General features: G+C 50.5%; 1 protein-coding gene across 3 annotated transcripts in view; it reads right to left on the bottom strand.

Moving 5' to 3' along the window:
* Window positions 1-5605: 5605 nt before the first annotated feature.
* Window positions 5606-15363, bottom strand: part of BLM (BLM RecQ like helicase) — an 86414-nt gene continuing 76656 nt past the window's right edge. For 2 of the 3 annotated variants that reach the window (XM_079910133.1, XM_079910136.1), the window contains 3 exons: window positions 14247-14369; window positions 11923-12124; window positions 5606-7416 (listed from right to left, as the gene is read on the bottom strand). In XM_079910133.1, coding sequence (XP_079766259.1) covers window positions 7239-7416; window positions 11923-12124; window positions 14247-14369 — 503 coding nt within the window. In that variant the 3' untranslated portion in view covers window positions 5606-7238. Of the gene's footprint in view, window positions 7417-11088; window positions 12125-14246; window positions 14370-15363 lie in introns of those variants that run through there. The other variant, XM_079910134.1, reaches the window with a different exon arrangement.

Genomic DNA, 15363 nt, shown 5'->3' with positions numbered 1-15363 from the left:
GAGAAGCCCGCACACGGCAAGAAGAACAGCCCCCGCTCGCTGCAACTAGCAAAAGCCCACGCGTAGCAACGAAGACCCAAAGCAGTCAAAAAGAAGAAAAAAAAGTGTGCCCGGGGTGGCTGGTGGCCTCAGCATCACCAGGGAGCATGTTAGAAATGCAGACCCTTAGGCCCCAGCCCAGGTCTTCTGATCCAGAAACTGTTTCACCCAGCCCTCCAGAGATGCTGAACCTTTGAGAACCACTGACCTAGGCTTCTGCCTTCTCAGCTGGGATGAAGCTCTGCACAGGTAGCGATTATTAGTTTGAATTCCAAGTCTTCCATGCATTCTGGTCTTCCCCACACGTGAGTGGACTTCAGAAAATCAGTAAATGGGGAAATTGGCCAGCTTTCTGAGAATGAATAAGACACTAATAACCAAAAGCATCAATGCACACATACAAAAGGAAATCTAAGTGAATACTAAGGCCAACTGGAAGGCAACTTTCACTTGTCTTGGTGAAGCCAACAGAAGCAGTAAGGGGGGAGCCTCCCCACAGGCCTGGCAGTACCAAGTGGGCAGCGGGATTTTAAGATCCAGTGGGCCCCAGGCCCCCGTCCCCATCCTCTCATCCTCTCATGGGGAGGGCCGTCTAGGCAGGTGCCTTCATAGCGGCCCCTTCACCCACTCATCCAACATATGTTATTAGGCACCTGCTGTGTGCTAGGTCCTTCCAGCCAGAACCCCGGTCTGGGGCAAAGTGCAGACCTCAGCTAAGGACTGCGGAGGGAGTGGCAGGACTTGTAGGGTGGGGGTCCTTGCAGGCCACCTGGGGCCCCCTTCTCCTTTCCCCTGTGCCGCACCCTCTCCTTGAGCTGGAGCTCCTGCTGTGCTCCCCATTGGCACCTAGGCAGGTGACCCAGCACAGGGCACTCGTCCCCTGGAAGTGAGAAGGGTGGCCAGGTGGGGAAGTGTTGCCTTCTGCTCAGGAATGGGCAGGGTGGCCCCAGTGGCGATGGCCAGACCCTGGGGTCCCCAGCCTAGAGGCCACAGGGCCACTCCAGCCTCAGCACCCTGTGCAAGTTCAACTCCACTGACACCTGCTGGCCTCGCTTGGTCCTGGCCCTGGGCTGGCCCTGGGAGGGGGTGCTTGCTCCAGGCCCACAGCCTATTCCTAGTCCACTGGGGGCTCTGACCCCACAGCCCTTCTGGAGCAAAGCTAAACCCCAAGGTGGCCGAGTGGCTCTCCCTTGCTTTATTCTGATTATAGAAATGATAGAGTTTTTTTGTAAAAAGTCAAGCAATTCAGAAAAGTAAAAATCATCTCAATTCCACTACTGTTAATATTTTGGTGAACAACCCTCTCTATCTAAACACACACACACACACACACACACACACACACACGTAAAGTGACAAAATCTTTACTAGCCATGTTGTTCTGTAGCCTTTTAAAAAAAATGAGCTGAGCTGTCATTTAAGAGACATACAATGCCGAGTGCTGTGCCTTATGACATGGCCCTTCCTGCAGCCCACGAGGGACCTGGGGTCCCAGGCTGGGCAGCAGGGTGGCATGGATTTACAGCAAAGGAGTAGGATTCTGTTCGGCTTCTCAAAAACATGCTGTGGATGACTTTCTAGGTCAATAAGCAGAGCATTCATCACATGCTCTTAAATATAAAAAATAAATTAGCACAGAGTTGGCATTTTTTTGTGGGGTGTTGGTATGGCCTTTGCGGATTTACTTGCCAAGCTCGGAGGAGGCAACATGGGCTGGACAGAACCCTCACGCGCACACGCATGCATACCCCACACATCGCAGGAGATCCTGGGCCCCAGGGGGGCTGCACTGGGGCCTGGACCAGGGGCTCCCAAATTGACCCCTCCGGCAACAAAGCATCCTCCTACCTGGAAAGGGCCAGGACTGTCGGTCTGCCTGACGTGGGATCGCTATCTCTCGGGGATGTCTTCAAAGCATGTCAACTGCCCCTGTCCCTGCCCCATGTCCCCTCCTTGGCCCGTGGGATCTGTCGACTCCTGTCACCTTGCTACCCTGAGAGCTGCTACTTCTTTTGCTGGATGAGCAAGAGCCTCCTGCCTGTCTGCTGGCATCCGGCCTCACCCACTCCAATCCTTTTCTGACCCTGGGGTCAGAGTAATTTTTCGAAGGCAAATTGGATCACGTCTCTCCGGCTTCAGAGCCTTCCCTGGGGACAGGTCCCGCCCCTCAGCCAGGACCATCTGGGATGGCTTCTCCACCTCCCGCAGCCCGTCCTTAACCCTGGGGAGGTCCCCTCTCAGGCCAAGCTCCATCACACCTCCAGCCTTTACCCCTGCGGTTCCCTGGGGTGTCCTTCTCGTGTTCTGAATTCCTACTCATTCTCCAAGGCTCAAACTTCATTTCCTGTGCCCACTGGACTGGATTAGGTCTCCCCTGGGGGCTCCCGCAGCACCCCCACACCCCAATGCTGCTTCTCTCCTTCCCCCGGGGTGAGCGATCGCTGTTTCCCTCCCTGACTGTGACCTCCCCGAGTGCCAGGGCCATGCCTGGCTCTCTGTGTTTGGCCCAGCAAACATTTGTGGGACATCTGACCAGAGGCGCTGGCAACCAGCTCGGGCGGCAGGGCCAGCGGCTACGTTTACCGTGCAGATGAGAAGTTGAGGCTCAGAAAGGCCACAGAGCTTGCAAAGGTCACCCAGCGAGTGCGAAGGGAGCAGGACCGCTGGGCTGGGAGCGGGGACCAGGCGGTGACAAGTGGATGGCGGTCCCCCATGGCGGGGCACGTGTGGCCTGCACATGGTAGGCTCGTGGGGCTGGCGTGGGAGGCCTGCTCTCGCAGTAACTGTCAAACCACGGCCGCCGCAGAGGTTGATGCTTCCGTCTTGAGGTTAGCAGGGATCCCTGCTCCCCAGGTCACGAGAGGCTTGGGGGCCCCTCGCTGGGGAGGAAGCTTCGGGGTGCTAGCCGTGAGAGGGACTCCGGCCGCAGGTCTCGTTTCTCAAACACGCCTCCTTCCAGGCTGGGGTTTCAGACCTGTCCGGAGAGCAGTGAAGGTCACCGGGTCTGGATGTCCAGTCGCCTGCCCTGCGGAGGGGGACGCAAGGACCTGTGTGCTCTGTTCCCACACAGAGCTGGGCAGGGGCCGAGGCCTGACCTCTGTGGGAGCTTAAGGCTCCTGGCAGAGGCTGAATACGTGGGACCAGGACAGGCCGTGTGTGTGGGACCCACAGGGACATACAGAGGCCCCCTGAGTAGGCTGAGGGGCCATCCAGGCTACTGATGCTCACCAAACTCTCTGTGGGATGCTGGAACCATGCAGTCAAGCTGTGATGACACCAAAACCCCATCCCCCACACCTGCAGGCAGTAGGGACACGGTCTCAGGCCCTGCTCCCTGGTTGGGAAATGCCTCTCTTCCTCAGAACCACTTGCTTGTGTGGACTCAAGTTCAGGCTTCCGGCTAGCCTCTTGTCCTGTGTTCTGTCCTTTGCCCCGCAACCAGAACAGGGGCCCAGCAGCCCACTCTAACCTCTATGGGATTCTGTTTCCTTCTTCCTTCTTCTCTTGCCAACATGGAACATGGGTCTGGCTGAGGAAAGCCGGTCTGGGGGTGGGGAGAACAGGAGGGTGAGTGTTTTTTAAAAGGCAGGAGCTTTCTAAAGGTCAAGGGGTCTTTGTCTTAGCAGCTCTGGTGGTGTCTGGCACAACTGTGGAAACTGAGCCCTTGACTCCTAGCAAACGGGGGCTGGGCCCATGGCCTGGAGCACCTAGCAGGGGCCTGTAGAGGCTTGGGTCCCCCAAGCACGTCCCACCAGCCTGCTTCTCCAAATCCTGTCTGTGATGCCACGTGGGGGACGTGATTTCTGCCTTGAGTCAGAAGTGACTGCTGGAGCCTCCTGGGGACTCCACCCTGGCCTCCACTAAAGGCCTTAGGGGCCATTGTCCCTCTGCTCAGGGGCCTCTGTCAGGATGGGGTCACAGGCTTGGGTGAGATTCACCCCTGCCACCAACCCAGGCTGCTGCTCAGAGCAGGAGAGCCAGGGTGGGGACTCTGGGAGCCTCCCAAGCACAGGGTGGGCCTTAGGGGCTCAGAGCAGCTCCAAGCTGTAGGAGGAGCAGCAGTTTCTTAAGAAGAGCAAGAGGGCCTGGACCACAGCCTCCACTTCCTCTTCTGGATAAAAAACCACAGCTTAGCTGTGCTGGCTGATAGTTCTGCAGCTTCTGTCCCTGGGGCCTGCCCCAGGGGCCTGAAGTTTTGAGCAAGCAGCCCCTGGGGTTTTGGCTAGAAAAATGGGGTTGGGAGAGGAGGTTGGATTGTTCAGGGAAAGAGCATAGACCTGGATTCCTTATAATTTATCTTCTAAACTGGAGCACTTTCAAGAATGAAAGGGAGCTGTCTTAATTATTACACCTGGGCAGCAGATGCAAACTGAGATGTATGTTACCCTAATTACCACCATTTCCTAGCTGTGTGGATTTGGGCAATTACATAACCTTTCTGAACTCTAGTTTCTGCATAAAAAAAGACTGATATGTGCCTGTTTCCCAGGGCTGGTGGAAGGATTAAAGGAGTGACTTACTATGTGTGAAAATGCCTGAACAGCCCTCAGCATAGACTGGGCTCTCCATGTTTGCTCTCTTCCAGTGAGATAGTGGGTTCCCTGTCCCTGGAGATAAGCAAGGACTTGTCAGCTCTCTGGAGCAAGTTCTCATGCTCCAGGAGGGGCTGGGGAAGGTATGTATATAGCTGGAGAGTCAGATTCTAATCCTTCCTGTGCCCTCCAGAGGGGTGACGGCGAGGGTGGGAGAGCCCGAGCCCCCACCCTCAGGCCTACCTGTACCTGGGGAGGGTGGGCCAGTGAAGGGTCCTAGGCTGGAGCTCCTTTGTGGATTTGTCCCCGCCCCTCCTCCCAGGTGGTGGTGATTTCGGCGCTCATGGAGGACCCCTACCAGCGCCCAGCCTGGATTGGCTTCGCTATCACCATCTCTGTCTTCGGCTGCCAGAGGTCCCAGTTTTGGTTCAGGGAAAGTCCGTGTGCTTCTGTCCTCCTAAGATGACGCTGTATGGATACGGTTGCATTCTCTGGGAGCTGGAGGCTGAACTGAAGGAGGCTGCTTGCATTTTCTGTGGCTGCTCCTGGGGACTGAGAAATTGAACAGACCCTGCTCCAACCCAACATTTTTTTAAAAAATTAGTTTATTTTTGGCTGCACTGGGTCTTTGTTGCTGTGCGCGGGCTTTCTCTAGTTGCAGCGAGCGGGGGCTACTCTTTTGTTGCGGTGTGTGGGCTTCTCATTGCGGTAGCTTCTCGTTGCGGAGCACAAGGGCTCAGTAGCTGTGGCTCGCGGGCTCCAGAGCACAGGCTCAGTAGTTGCGGCGCATGGGCTTAGCTGCTCCGCTGCATGTGGGATCTTCCCAGACCAGGGCTCGAACCCGTGTCCCCTGCATTGGCAGGCGGATTCTTAACCACTGTGCCACCAGGGAAGCCCCACAACCCAACATTTTTAAAGAGGTGGGTGTGGGGCCTGCCTGACCCCGGGCTACCCCAAGGTCTCCAGGCTTCAGGTTCCTGCAGCGAGTTCCTCTTCAGTGCTTGGTGAAAGGTGTAGGTGACAGGGGTGGGGGTGGTGCTGGCCCTGCTCACAGACTCTGCGTTCCACCCTGGGGCCCCCACTGCACTGCCTTCGCCTGTCCTCCCCATTGCTCCGGGAGCCCCTGGAGGCAGAGTGGGCACTGCCGAGGGCACAGCTAGCTCCAGAGTCCGGGCAGAAGAGGGGCTCAGTAAAGGAATGAATGAACGAGTGAGGTCAGAGCCAGGAAGTCACCCGATCTCTGTGGCATCAGCTCTGTGCAGAGGCTACCCACTCTGTCCCCAAAGCCAGAGCTGCTGAAGGTAGAAGGGTGTGACCTCCTGCCAGACACCCTCGTGCACTGCCAGCTCTCCAAGGCGACCTCAGGCCAGCGACATTATCCCAGCAGCCTTGACTACTGGCTACTCTGCCCTCCATTTCCTCTCCTCACCCCAAGAAGGTTCTTCTGGCCACTTGAGTCAGAGCTTGCCGGAAAGATGGTTCCTGAAAATGTCAGCTCTTGAAGGCATCTGGAGGTTAACAGTGCATGGCCCTCAGCAGACTCCTGTCTGCCAGTTTTCTGTCTGCCAGTCTCCTGCATTAAACGAGGGACCAAGGACCCAGGTGGAGGTCGAGGAGGCAAGAGGTAGGCGTGCAGCTACAAGGGCGGTCCCTAGGGGTAGGTGCAGGGTCTGCCTCAGCACCATCTCCAGGCCAAGGCCACAGACTTCCAGCCAACTCCGTCTTCCAACACCTTGGGCCCAGGCAAGGTCTCCTCAGCTCTACCCTCTTGACGGAGGTCAAGGAGAGAAGTGGGACACCAAACAGGTGTAACCAAGGTTGCATGACAGCTAAGAAAAGATGTCTCCAAAAATGAGGGACTGGAAGTCCGAAAAGAGGTGCCAAAACACTATGAGACTTGCTGGCTCATTAGCCGATTCAGGGAGGGGTCTTGAAAAGTAAGGCTTCCCTGATGCTAAAGGACGTCACCAGCATTTAATACATTCTTAACATTTGACCCTGTTCTTGTGGACCCCAGATTCGGAATATCATCTAAGTGCTGACAATCTGCTAGGCAAGAGAATGGCATCTCATTGTTCTAACTGGTACTTTTAATGAGGGAGATGCAGCATTTTTCACATATTTGTGGGCTGTTTACATTTCCTTTTCTGAGAACAGCCTAGTCACATCCTTTGTTCATTTTTCTACTAGGTTGTCTTTTTTTTCTTAATGATTTATAGATACTCTTTGTATATTATGGATATTAATCCTTTGCCATATATTGTTTCCCTTTTTTCTCTGTCATTTATGTTTTAATTTTGTTTACATTGACTTCTACAAAAAGTTTTACAGTTTCATGCTGTCCCATGTGAGTCTTTTTCTTTGGCTTCTGTGTTTCATGATGTTGTACTTAAAATTTCTCTCCCTGAGATGATTCAGCTGCTGCTTCAGATGTTCTGAGAAACGATGGCCACAACACTTGCAGTGGCAGCAAATCATGCATGCGTTTCAAAAGAAAATGTTTATTTAAAAAATAAGAACTGTCACCCCAAGCACTTATTTAAATATTAATAGATATGGATAAAAATTACAAATGGTATTACGAAACTAACAGCTTTATATTCACAGATGGTCAGATGCTGACAAACAACAACTAAGATCTATGTACACTGAGATGAGATTTGGTTGTTATGAAAATGCGTATGAAGGCTTAAGAAATGGCCTATTTACAGGCTTTGGTGGAGCCATAATCCCCAATTTTCTACTGACTCCTGATGCTGCTTGAGAGCCATGCAAAGCTGAACTGGGTCCAAATATGCTGGAGGATTTAGTTTTAGAAGGTATCCTTCTGCATGTGCTGGACCCCCTAAAATGCGACAAAGAAAAGAAAATTAAAATGTCAAATAAACCCAAAAGTGAACAGTTTTCTTTCTCTTAACCCGCATGCAGCTATATAATCCATGATTTTCCTTGGTGTTCCATGTCTCTGTGCATTTTCTGCCTATAATGGCCCTGGATGGGGTCAGTTTCCTTTACAATTCAAGGAGTAAATGACTGTCACCCTTTACACCAATTTGTCCTACGTTTGTCCTCCTAAAACATCAAGGATTCTGTGACTTGAGCCCAACCCCATGTGCCTTCTCTCTACCCTTTCACAGACCCCTCCCTCTCCCACGCCTCCCTCCAGGCATCTGAGCTGAGATCCATGCTTCCCATCTACTCCGACCACAGAAAGGAAGTGAGAATACCTTGTTTAAGGCCTCAATGCCCAGACAATAGACACTGTGGAATTACTGTGCTCCCACAGTCCAGAGGAAGGGGGCTTTGTGGGTGGGTGGAGACAGAGCAGAGCAGAGCAGAGCGAGCCTCCTCCTGCAGAGGGGAAGGCTGCAGATGTGGTTCCCCGGGCCCGCAGCAGCTGGGGCCTGGCACATCTCTGTCAGGGTCCCGTTGCCAGGGGCTTGCTCGCTCGTCTACATTCCAAGATCTGCCTGCTCTCACCTCCCACTCGCTGCCTTTAAAAAAGGGTGAGGGCTTCCCTGGTGGCGCAGTGGTTGAGAGTCCACCTGCTGATGCAGGGGACACAGGTTCGTGCCCCAGTCCGGGAAGATCCCACATGCCGCGGAGCGGCTGGGCCTGTGAGCCATGGCTGCTGAGCCTGCACATCCGGAGCCTGTGCTCCGCAACGGGAGAGGCCACAACAGTGAGAGGCCCACGTACCGCAAAAATAAAATAAAAATAAAATAAAATTAAAATAAAAAATAAGAAAGGGTGAGAGGCCCCTGCCACAGCCTATTACAAAGTCCTTCCAGCACCTCACTTCCCCCACTGATCTGAAGATAACAGCTTTTTCTCTCCCCTGAAAATAAATGGTTAAAAAAAAAAAAAAATCACAGGGTCAGCATGTTTGCCTTTCCCTAAACGAGTATTTCCCGCCCCATTGTAACCGGGCTGAATTCATGCCTGGTGTTAATTTCCTACCATCAGGGCACACAAATGGCCTCCGATCTGATCTCTGAATTTAGGGGCCCGGGTATCAGGGCCACCAGTCTGCTAATGACATTTTGGTGGGGCTGAGGGAAGAGTGGTTTTTTAAAAACTCTTGCTCGAGGGCAATTTTACTGCAGAACTGGCAAAGATGTGCTAAACCAGCAGAGAAGCAGCCTTAAATTTCCCTATGCTGATTTCCTGCTGAGATATTAAGTCCCCAGCAAAAACCTGCTGTTTATGTTGATTTGCAGAATGAATCTGCCATCAGCAGCCTCTATTTCACCAGAGTCATCCATTTTACTCCCACTCAGAGCCCAGAACACAACCAGTTCATTGCGTGTTCTTCTGAAGATGTGAAACTCTGAGGGTAGGGTGGGGTGTTAAGGGTTCTGGCAAAGAGCCACATTTATTTTGTGGCTGTGTGGATCCTCAGCTAGGTGAGCAGCCTGGACACGTGGGAAGCCACCTTGCAGAGTGGTTCAGTGGAAACGAGGATAACGGGGCACAGATATAAAGAGGCTGCTACAGGGTAAAGCAAAGTTACACTACTTCCTGGTTTTAGCCAGTAGGGACTAGAAAATAATCCCACCTTAAACACACGGGCTAATTAAAAACTAGCATCAAAAGTGGTACTGGGGCTTCCCTGGTGGCGCAGCGGTTGAGAGTCCGCCTGCCGATGCAGGGGACACGGGTTTGTGCCCGGGTCCGGGAAGACCCCACATGCCCCGCACGGGCCCCGCGGAGCAGCTGGGCCCGTGAGCCATGGCCGCTGAGCCTGCGCGTCCGGAGCCTGTGCTCCGCAACGGGAGTAGGCCACAACAGTGAGAGGCCCACGTACCGCAAGAAACAAAAACAAAAACAAAAACAAAAACAAAAGTGGTACTGGCTTTTGGACAAATATGAGTTTTACTACTTATTAGCTTAGGTTCTAGGCCATAGGGCAAAGTGCTTCCGTCTTATCAACAAAAGTTACTTTTGTTCTAACTACCAACAATGAGGAGATCATGATGGGTTTTCAGGAATCTCCGTGGACCACGTGCAGCAGTGAAAGTGCTCCAGGCAGGCCTGGGTAAGCCAGTGTCCAGTCCCACCTGTGAGACTGGTACCAGGCTGGGGACAGCTTCACGTAAACCTTCCCCAGGGGAAGCTTCAGAAAGCCTCAGCTTCCTCATGATAAATCCCAGGGAGTTGGACAGAGGCCTTTGAAGGTCTTCTACTCTGTGTGAGTGCCTGAGAAATGAGTATTTCCCCAAATGGGGGAATAAATGAAGAAAATAAGAAAATGTCCCTACTGAAGAGCATCCGCAGGTCACTTGCACACTAAAAACCACAAAAATTATTATTCGGCCATAAAACTGAATGAAATCCTGCCATTTGTGACAACATTGATGGACCTTGAGGGCACTATGCTAAGTGAAATAAGTCAAGGACAAATATTGTATGACCTCTCTTACATGTGGAACCTAAATATATATATATACATATATATAAACCAAGTTTACAGATGTGAGAACATATTGGTGGTTGCAAGAGGCTGGAGTGGGGTGGGTGTAGGATAAATGGGTAAAGTTTTTTTTTCTTTTAAAAGTTTAAATAGAATTAAAATAAATAAATAAAACCCACAAAATTAAACTAATATTTACTAATGCCTTTAATTTCTATACCCCAACAGAAGGATTAGCACATACAAGATGTCTGTTTATGGACTTAACAAGGAAATGACAATTTGGTAACATCTGCCTTCCTTTCTTTTCCCCCACTCAATTTTTGGTCTTTATTACCCAGAAGGAAAAGAGGTAGAAAAACTGAAAAAGAAAAACACAACAGGGCTTCCCTGGTGGCGCAGTGGTTGAGAGTCCGCCTGCCGATGCAGGGGACACGGGTTCGTGCTGCGGTCCGGGAAGGTCCCACATGCCGCGGAGCGGCTGGGCCCGTGAGCCATGGCCGCTGAGCCTGCACGTCCGGTGTGCTCCGCAACGGGAGAGGCCACAACAGTGAGAGGTCTGCGTACCGCAAAAAAAAAAAACAAACCCAAAAAAACCACAACAGCTTGCACAAGTTTCCTGAGGACTTGTTCCCTTTTCCTGTAAGCATTTCTGTTACAATACATAAATGCTTAGGGCCACATTCTCCAGACTGATGGGGTGGTCACAACCCTACCAGACCTTACGTACAAGGCAAGGGCAGAGCATTTCCTTGCAGAAAACAGGAAAAAGGGGCTGTCAGAAACAGTGTGATTATGAAGAAATAAGACGCTGCCCAGATCGTCACCAGGACCTTATGGTAGTGCTATCTTTGTTCCGCCTTGGTGAGCAGAGAGCACCCAAAGTGGGTGCAACCCAGCTCAGGAGCCAGGCAGATGTAGGAAAGGGAAGATGGCGGGGCTGGACTGACCTCTTGGGGTTCCTGCTGTGGCCTCTTCTCTGCTACCCTGCAAAGCTTGGGAGGCTGGCTCTCCCAGGTGTTACTGAATGGCAGGGAGTGTGCGGAGCCTCCGCGTGGAGGCCCTGCAGATTCTGCAGCAATAGAAGCGGTGTAGCAAGTATTGGCGAAAGCATAAGGGTGATGAGAAAACAAAACCCTTTGTTGGGACTTCCCTGGTGGCGCAGTGGTTAAGAATCCTCCTGCCAATGCAGGGGACACAGGTTCAATCCCTGGTCCGGGAAGATCCCACATGCCGCGGAGCAACTAAGGCCATGTGCCACAACTACAGAGCCTGCGCCCTAGAGCCTATGAGCCACAACTACTGAGCCCACGTGCCACAACTACTGAAGCCTGCGTGCTCTAGGGCCCCCATGCCGCAACTCCTGAGCCCGCATGCTGCAATTCCTGAAGCCCATGTGCCTAGAGCCTGTGCTCCACAACAAGAGAAACCACTGCAATGAGAAGCCCGCGCACTGCAACAAAGAGTAGCCCCCGCTCGCCGCCAACTAGAGAAAGCCCGTGCACAGCAACGAAGACCCAACGCAGCCAAAAATATATATATAAATAAAAAGAAACTTTAAAAAAACAAAAACCAACCAAACAAAAACCCCTGTTTATTCAGCTAGTATATGATTTACAGTATTATAGGTGGAAAATTCACTTAAGAGCAACTGGCAGAAAAAAAAAAAGTTTTTTTCCTAAGGTAATGTCAAAATTGGAGAAGTTTTTGCAAACTAGAAAACTTTGATCATCAACCTAGGAGTAGATATCTTAAAAATCTGAAACAAATGTTTTTGTTTGGGATCAGACCTTAATCCTGACTCCACAAACGGGAGAGGCAACATTTAACAATGGCAATGGCTTATTTTAATAAATGCTTCAAAGCAAATCAGAGCAGCTGTACTTTTATATTTTTCTCACTTCTACCCTACATTGCAGAAAAGGTGGCAGAACTTACCCTTTTGTCTTGGAACCACCGAAACCAGTTTTTCTCCTCTTAGACCTTTGGGAGGCTGGCATCCTTTTCCTCTTTCTTTCATTTTTGGTTTTATTTGCAAAGTAGTGAGAAGATATGGGTGTTTCCTCATCCAGCTCCTCAGGGGCATTTCTTCCAGTGCCTCTGCTGCTGGAGGGGCTTCTCCGTGAGGAATCGTCCTCAGCTACAAATGGACAATGCAGACATTTACCAGTGATGCCATTCTGATCCAAGTGTGGTTACAGTCTACGCGGAGATACACAGCACAGGCGTGCAGTTCAGCCAAAGCCCAGCTGCTTTCCTGTAGCATCTTGCCATTTGGATTCAAACACCCCACAAGAACTGAGCACTTATTTAATTTCACAAAGCCCCAAAGTAGTCAATGGCAATTTATTTTTAAAGAAAGGGGTTCAGAGTTCACTAAGAAAACGTGTGATGCTCTTTAACTTAACCAGAGACGTCAGGTTTTATTAGCTCACATTCTGTAGCCCACGTCCCTGTTATTGTATGGGCAATTAATCCTGTTAAGTTCTTTGAAAAGTATAAAGCGCTAAACAAAAGACAATTTTATTTATAGTTTTACACATGCTGAAAAAATAAGTCCAACATAAGGAAAACATAACTATGTCCTGCACCTCATCTTTGGGCAATAGTTACTTAGTAAATGGCTGTCAGAAAATTCTAGACCACATTTTATTCTTCTTTGCATAATAGTTGTGAACATTTCACATACTATGCAGGAAATGGGTCTGTATGAAAGCACACATTTGCAAAGAAGATGGTAATTTCCATAGGTATTTGCAACCCAAGGCACACCCAAAGCACGAAATCTCCTTCTAGGTTAACAGTGACCAGGTCTTCATTTTCTGAAGATATTTCCTGGCTGGTCTGGTTCACCCTCAGGCTACCCTACCTTACTGCATGGTAGGAAGGGCACACGGGCAGACAGTGCAGCTCGGGTGAAGTGTGCTGTCATCCCAGCTGGGGGACTTTGCGGAAATGAAAAGCCCTCACCACTTTTCCCTCTAAAATGGGTGTTGGGGAATATCCAGGGAGGTCCAGTGGTTAGGACTGGGCTCTCTCACTGCAGTGGGCCTGGGTTCAATCCCTGGTCAGGGAACTAAGCTCCCGCAAGCCACGTGGCGTGGCCAAAAATAAATAAATGAAATAAAAATAAATAAAAAAACAAAATAAAATCAGTGTTATAAGGACTGAATGACACAGAATAGGCAAAGCTCTTGGCTCTGTCCTCCCTCAATAAGTGGGAGTGATCATGACCACACTGTGGGCTGTTTTTGCAGAGCAGCCCTACCTTACGTGGGCAAAAATCCCTATCCAAACAAGTTACTATACTAAACAAACATTAAGTTCCCACTAAGAGGTTAATGTATTTGAAGTAAGGATTTATGGAATAATTACCACACAGAGGAATTAACGAAAACCTGACTCTTCGGCGTTTTGTCAATGGATAAAACACGACTGTGGAGAGACAGAATGTGAAACGCATGCTCACTCATGTCTCATCCTGCTACTCTGAGAAGGACCCCTCCCGTGGTCCGTTACAGAAAGAGGGAAACATTTCACTTGGCTAGTCTGCATATGGCAATACGCTGAAGGAGGGCGCCCGACTCCTGCACCTGTATCTCCCACAACGAAATCTTTCTTTGTTCTCGATTTTTCCCCGCGTCCATGCTTTCTATAGCTCAGTGCTGAGCTTCGTAATTAGAGGTGCTACATGACAGGCTTCCAGCAACCTTTGGGAAGGTCCGCTAATGATGCACTCACTCGGGCAGATTCTTTCAGTGGCTAATAACAATAAGATTCTCCAGTAGTCCAATTACATGTTCATTTTCCCAAAACATTTAAACTCCACTCTTAAACTTTATACATGATTGTCAGATAACACTTCCCGTCCTCAGACATAGAAACTGAAAAACAAAGAGGCTATGTGTGGCCTGCCAAGGATTACAGAGTGAGATGGGGGCAGATATGTGATCTGCACCCAGGGTTCCAGATTCTTCAGGCACTTGCCTTAACAGAACAAGCAACTCCTGGGCCCAAAGGTCGTCCTCTGGGTCCTGTTAGCAAGTTCAGTAACGGGTCTCCCCTGGGGGACCTGAGCACCGGTGTCCTCTAAGAGGTGCCTGGCATACCACTGGGGTCTCCTCTGAGAACCTGGATGTCAGTGTGAAAGGTGTAGGGACCATTAACACAAGCCAGAAACCACATGATTCTAATCCAGTGAGCTGCATCGTTTAACATTAAAAGAGGCTTTCAGAAAACCCATATTTGGCTGTATACTGAACCTGGTAATGTCCACTCAGAATATTTCTGTAATATTGGAATCACTTCTGCACCATATTTTTCCAGTTTGTCTTCAGTAACACCATCAATTTGAAGCAAAACCTCAGGATCAGACGATAAAGATTCTGTGCATGGGCATAAAATTAGAAATTTAAATTACCACCCAGAGAAAACCCACTGAATTTATGCTCATTCACCCATTCAGCACATGTTTGTTAAGTGCCAACTAGCTGCAGAGCACCGGGTACATGGGCTGATTTTCTAAAAGGCAGTTAAATGCCGACAGAGGCAGCCCACAGGCCCAGAGGGCAGGAGCCTGTGGTCCAATCCCAGCAGCAAAGGTGTGTGGAGTCAGGGCCGAGAATGGGAGGGAGCACGGGATATGGGGGTAAGCGGAGTGGGGGTTCCTGGGCAGTGTGCCCGAGAGGTAACTGGACTTTGCTCTTGGCTCACTGTTCTCACAACCAAGACTTGTCTAGCTACAAGTATGGTGACGCTTGTTTGCAGAAAAGGCCCACATCTGTATTTCCAGCTCCGACTTCTCCCCTGCACTCCACATTTGTATACCCTACTCAGTAAGGCCTTAACTGAATTCTTACTTCCCCCCAACCCAAACCTGTTCTTCAGGTCTTTCTGCACGTGGGTGAAGCAAGTACTCTGCCTTTAACAAGTAGGCCATTAAGAGTCTTCTGCGTAGGGCTTCCCTGGTGGTGCAGTGGTTAAGAATCCACCTGCCAATGCAGGGCACAAGGGTTCAAGCCCTGATCCAGGAAGATCCCACATGCTGCGGAGCAACTAAGCCCGTGCCTCACGACTACTGAGCTTGCGCTCTACAGCCTGTGAGCCACAACTACTGAGCCCACATGCTACAACTACTGAAGCCTGTGCACCTAGAGCCCGTGTTCCTCAAGAGAAGCCACTGCAATGAGAAGCCCACGCACAACTGAGTAGCCCCCCCTCGCCACAACTAGAGAAAGCCCGTGCACAGAACGAAGACTCAACGCAGCCAAAAATAAATAAATAAAATAAATAAATTTTTTAAAAAAAGAGTCTTCTGCGTAGAGAAGGCACAACAGTCTTACAGCTAGACAAGCCTGTTATTTTAAAGATCACTCTGGC

The sequence above is a fragment of the Stenella coeruleoalba genome (genome assembly GCF_951394435.1).
Source record: "Stenella coeruleoalba genome assembly, chromosome: 2".
Lineage (NCBI taxonomy): Eukaryota > Metazoa > Chordata > Mammalia > Artiodactyla > Delphinidae > Stenella > Stenella coeruleoalba.
This window is presented reverse-complemented; position numbering and strand designations above follow the sequence as displayed.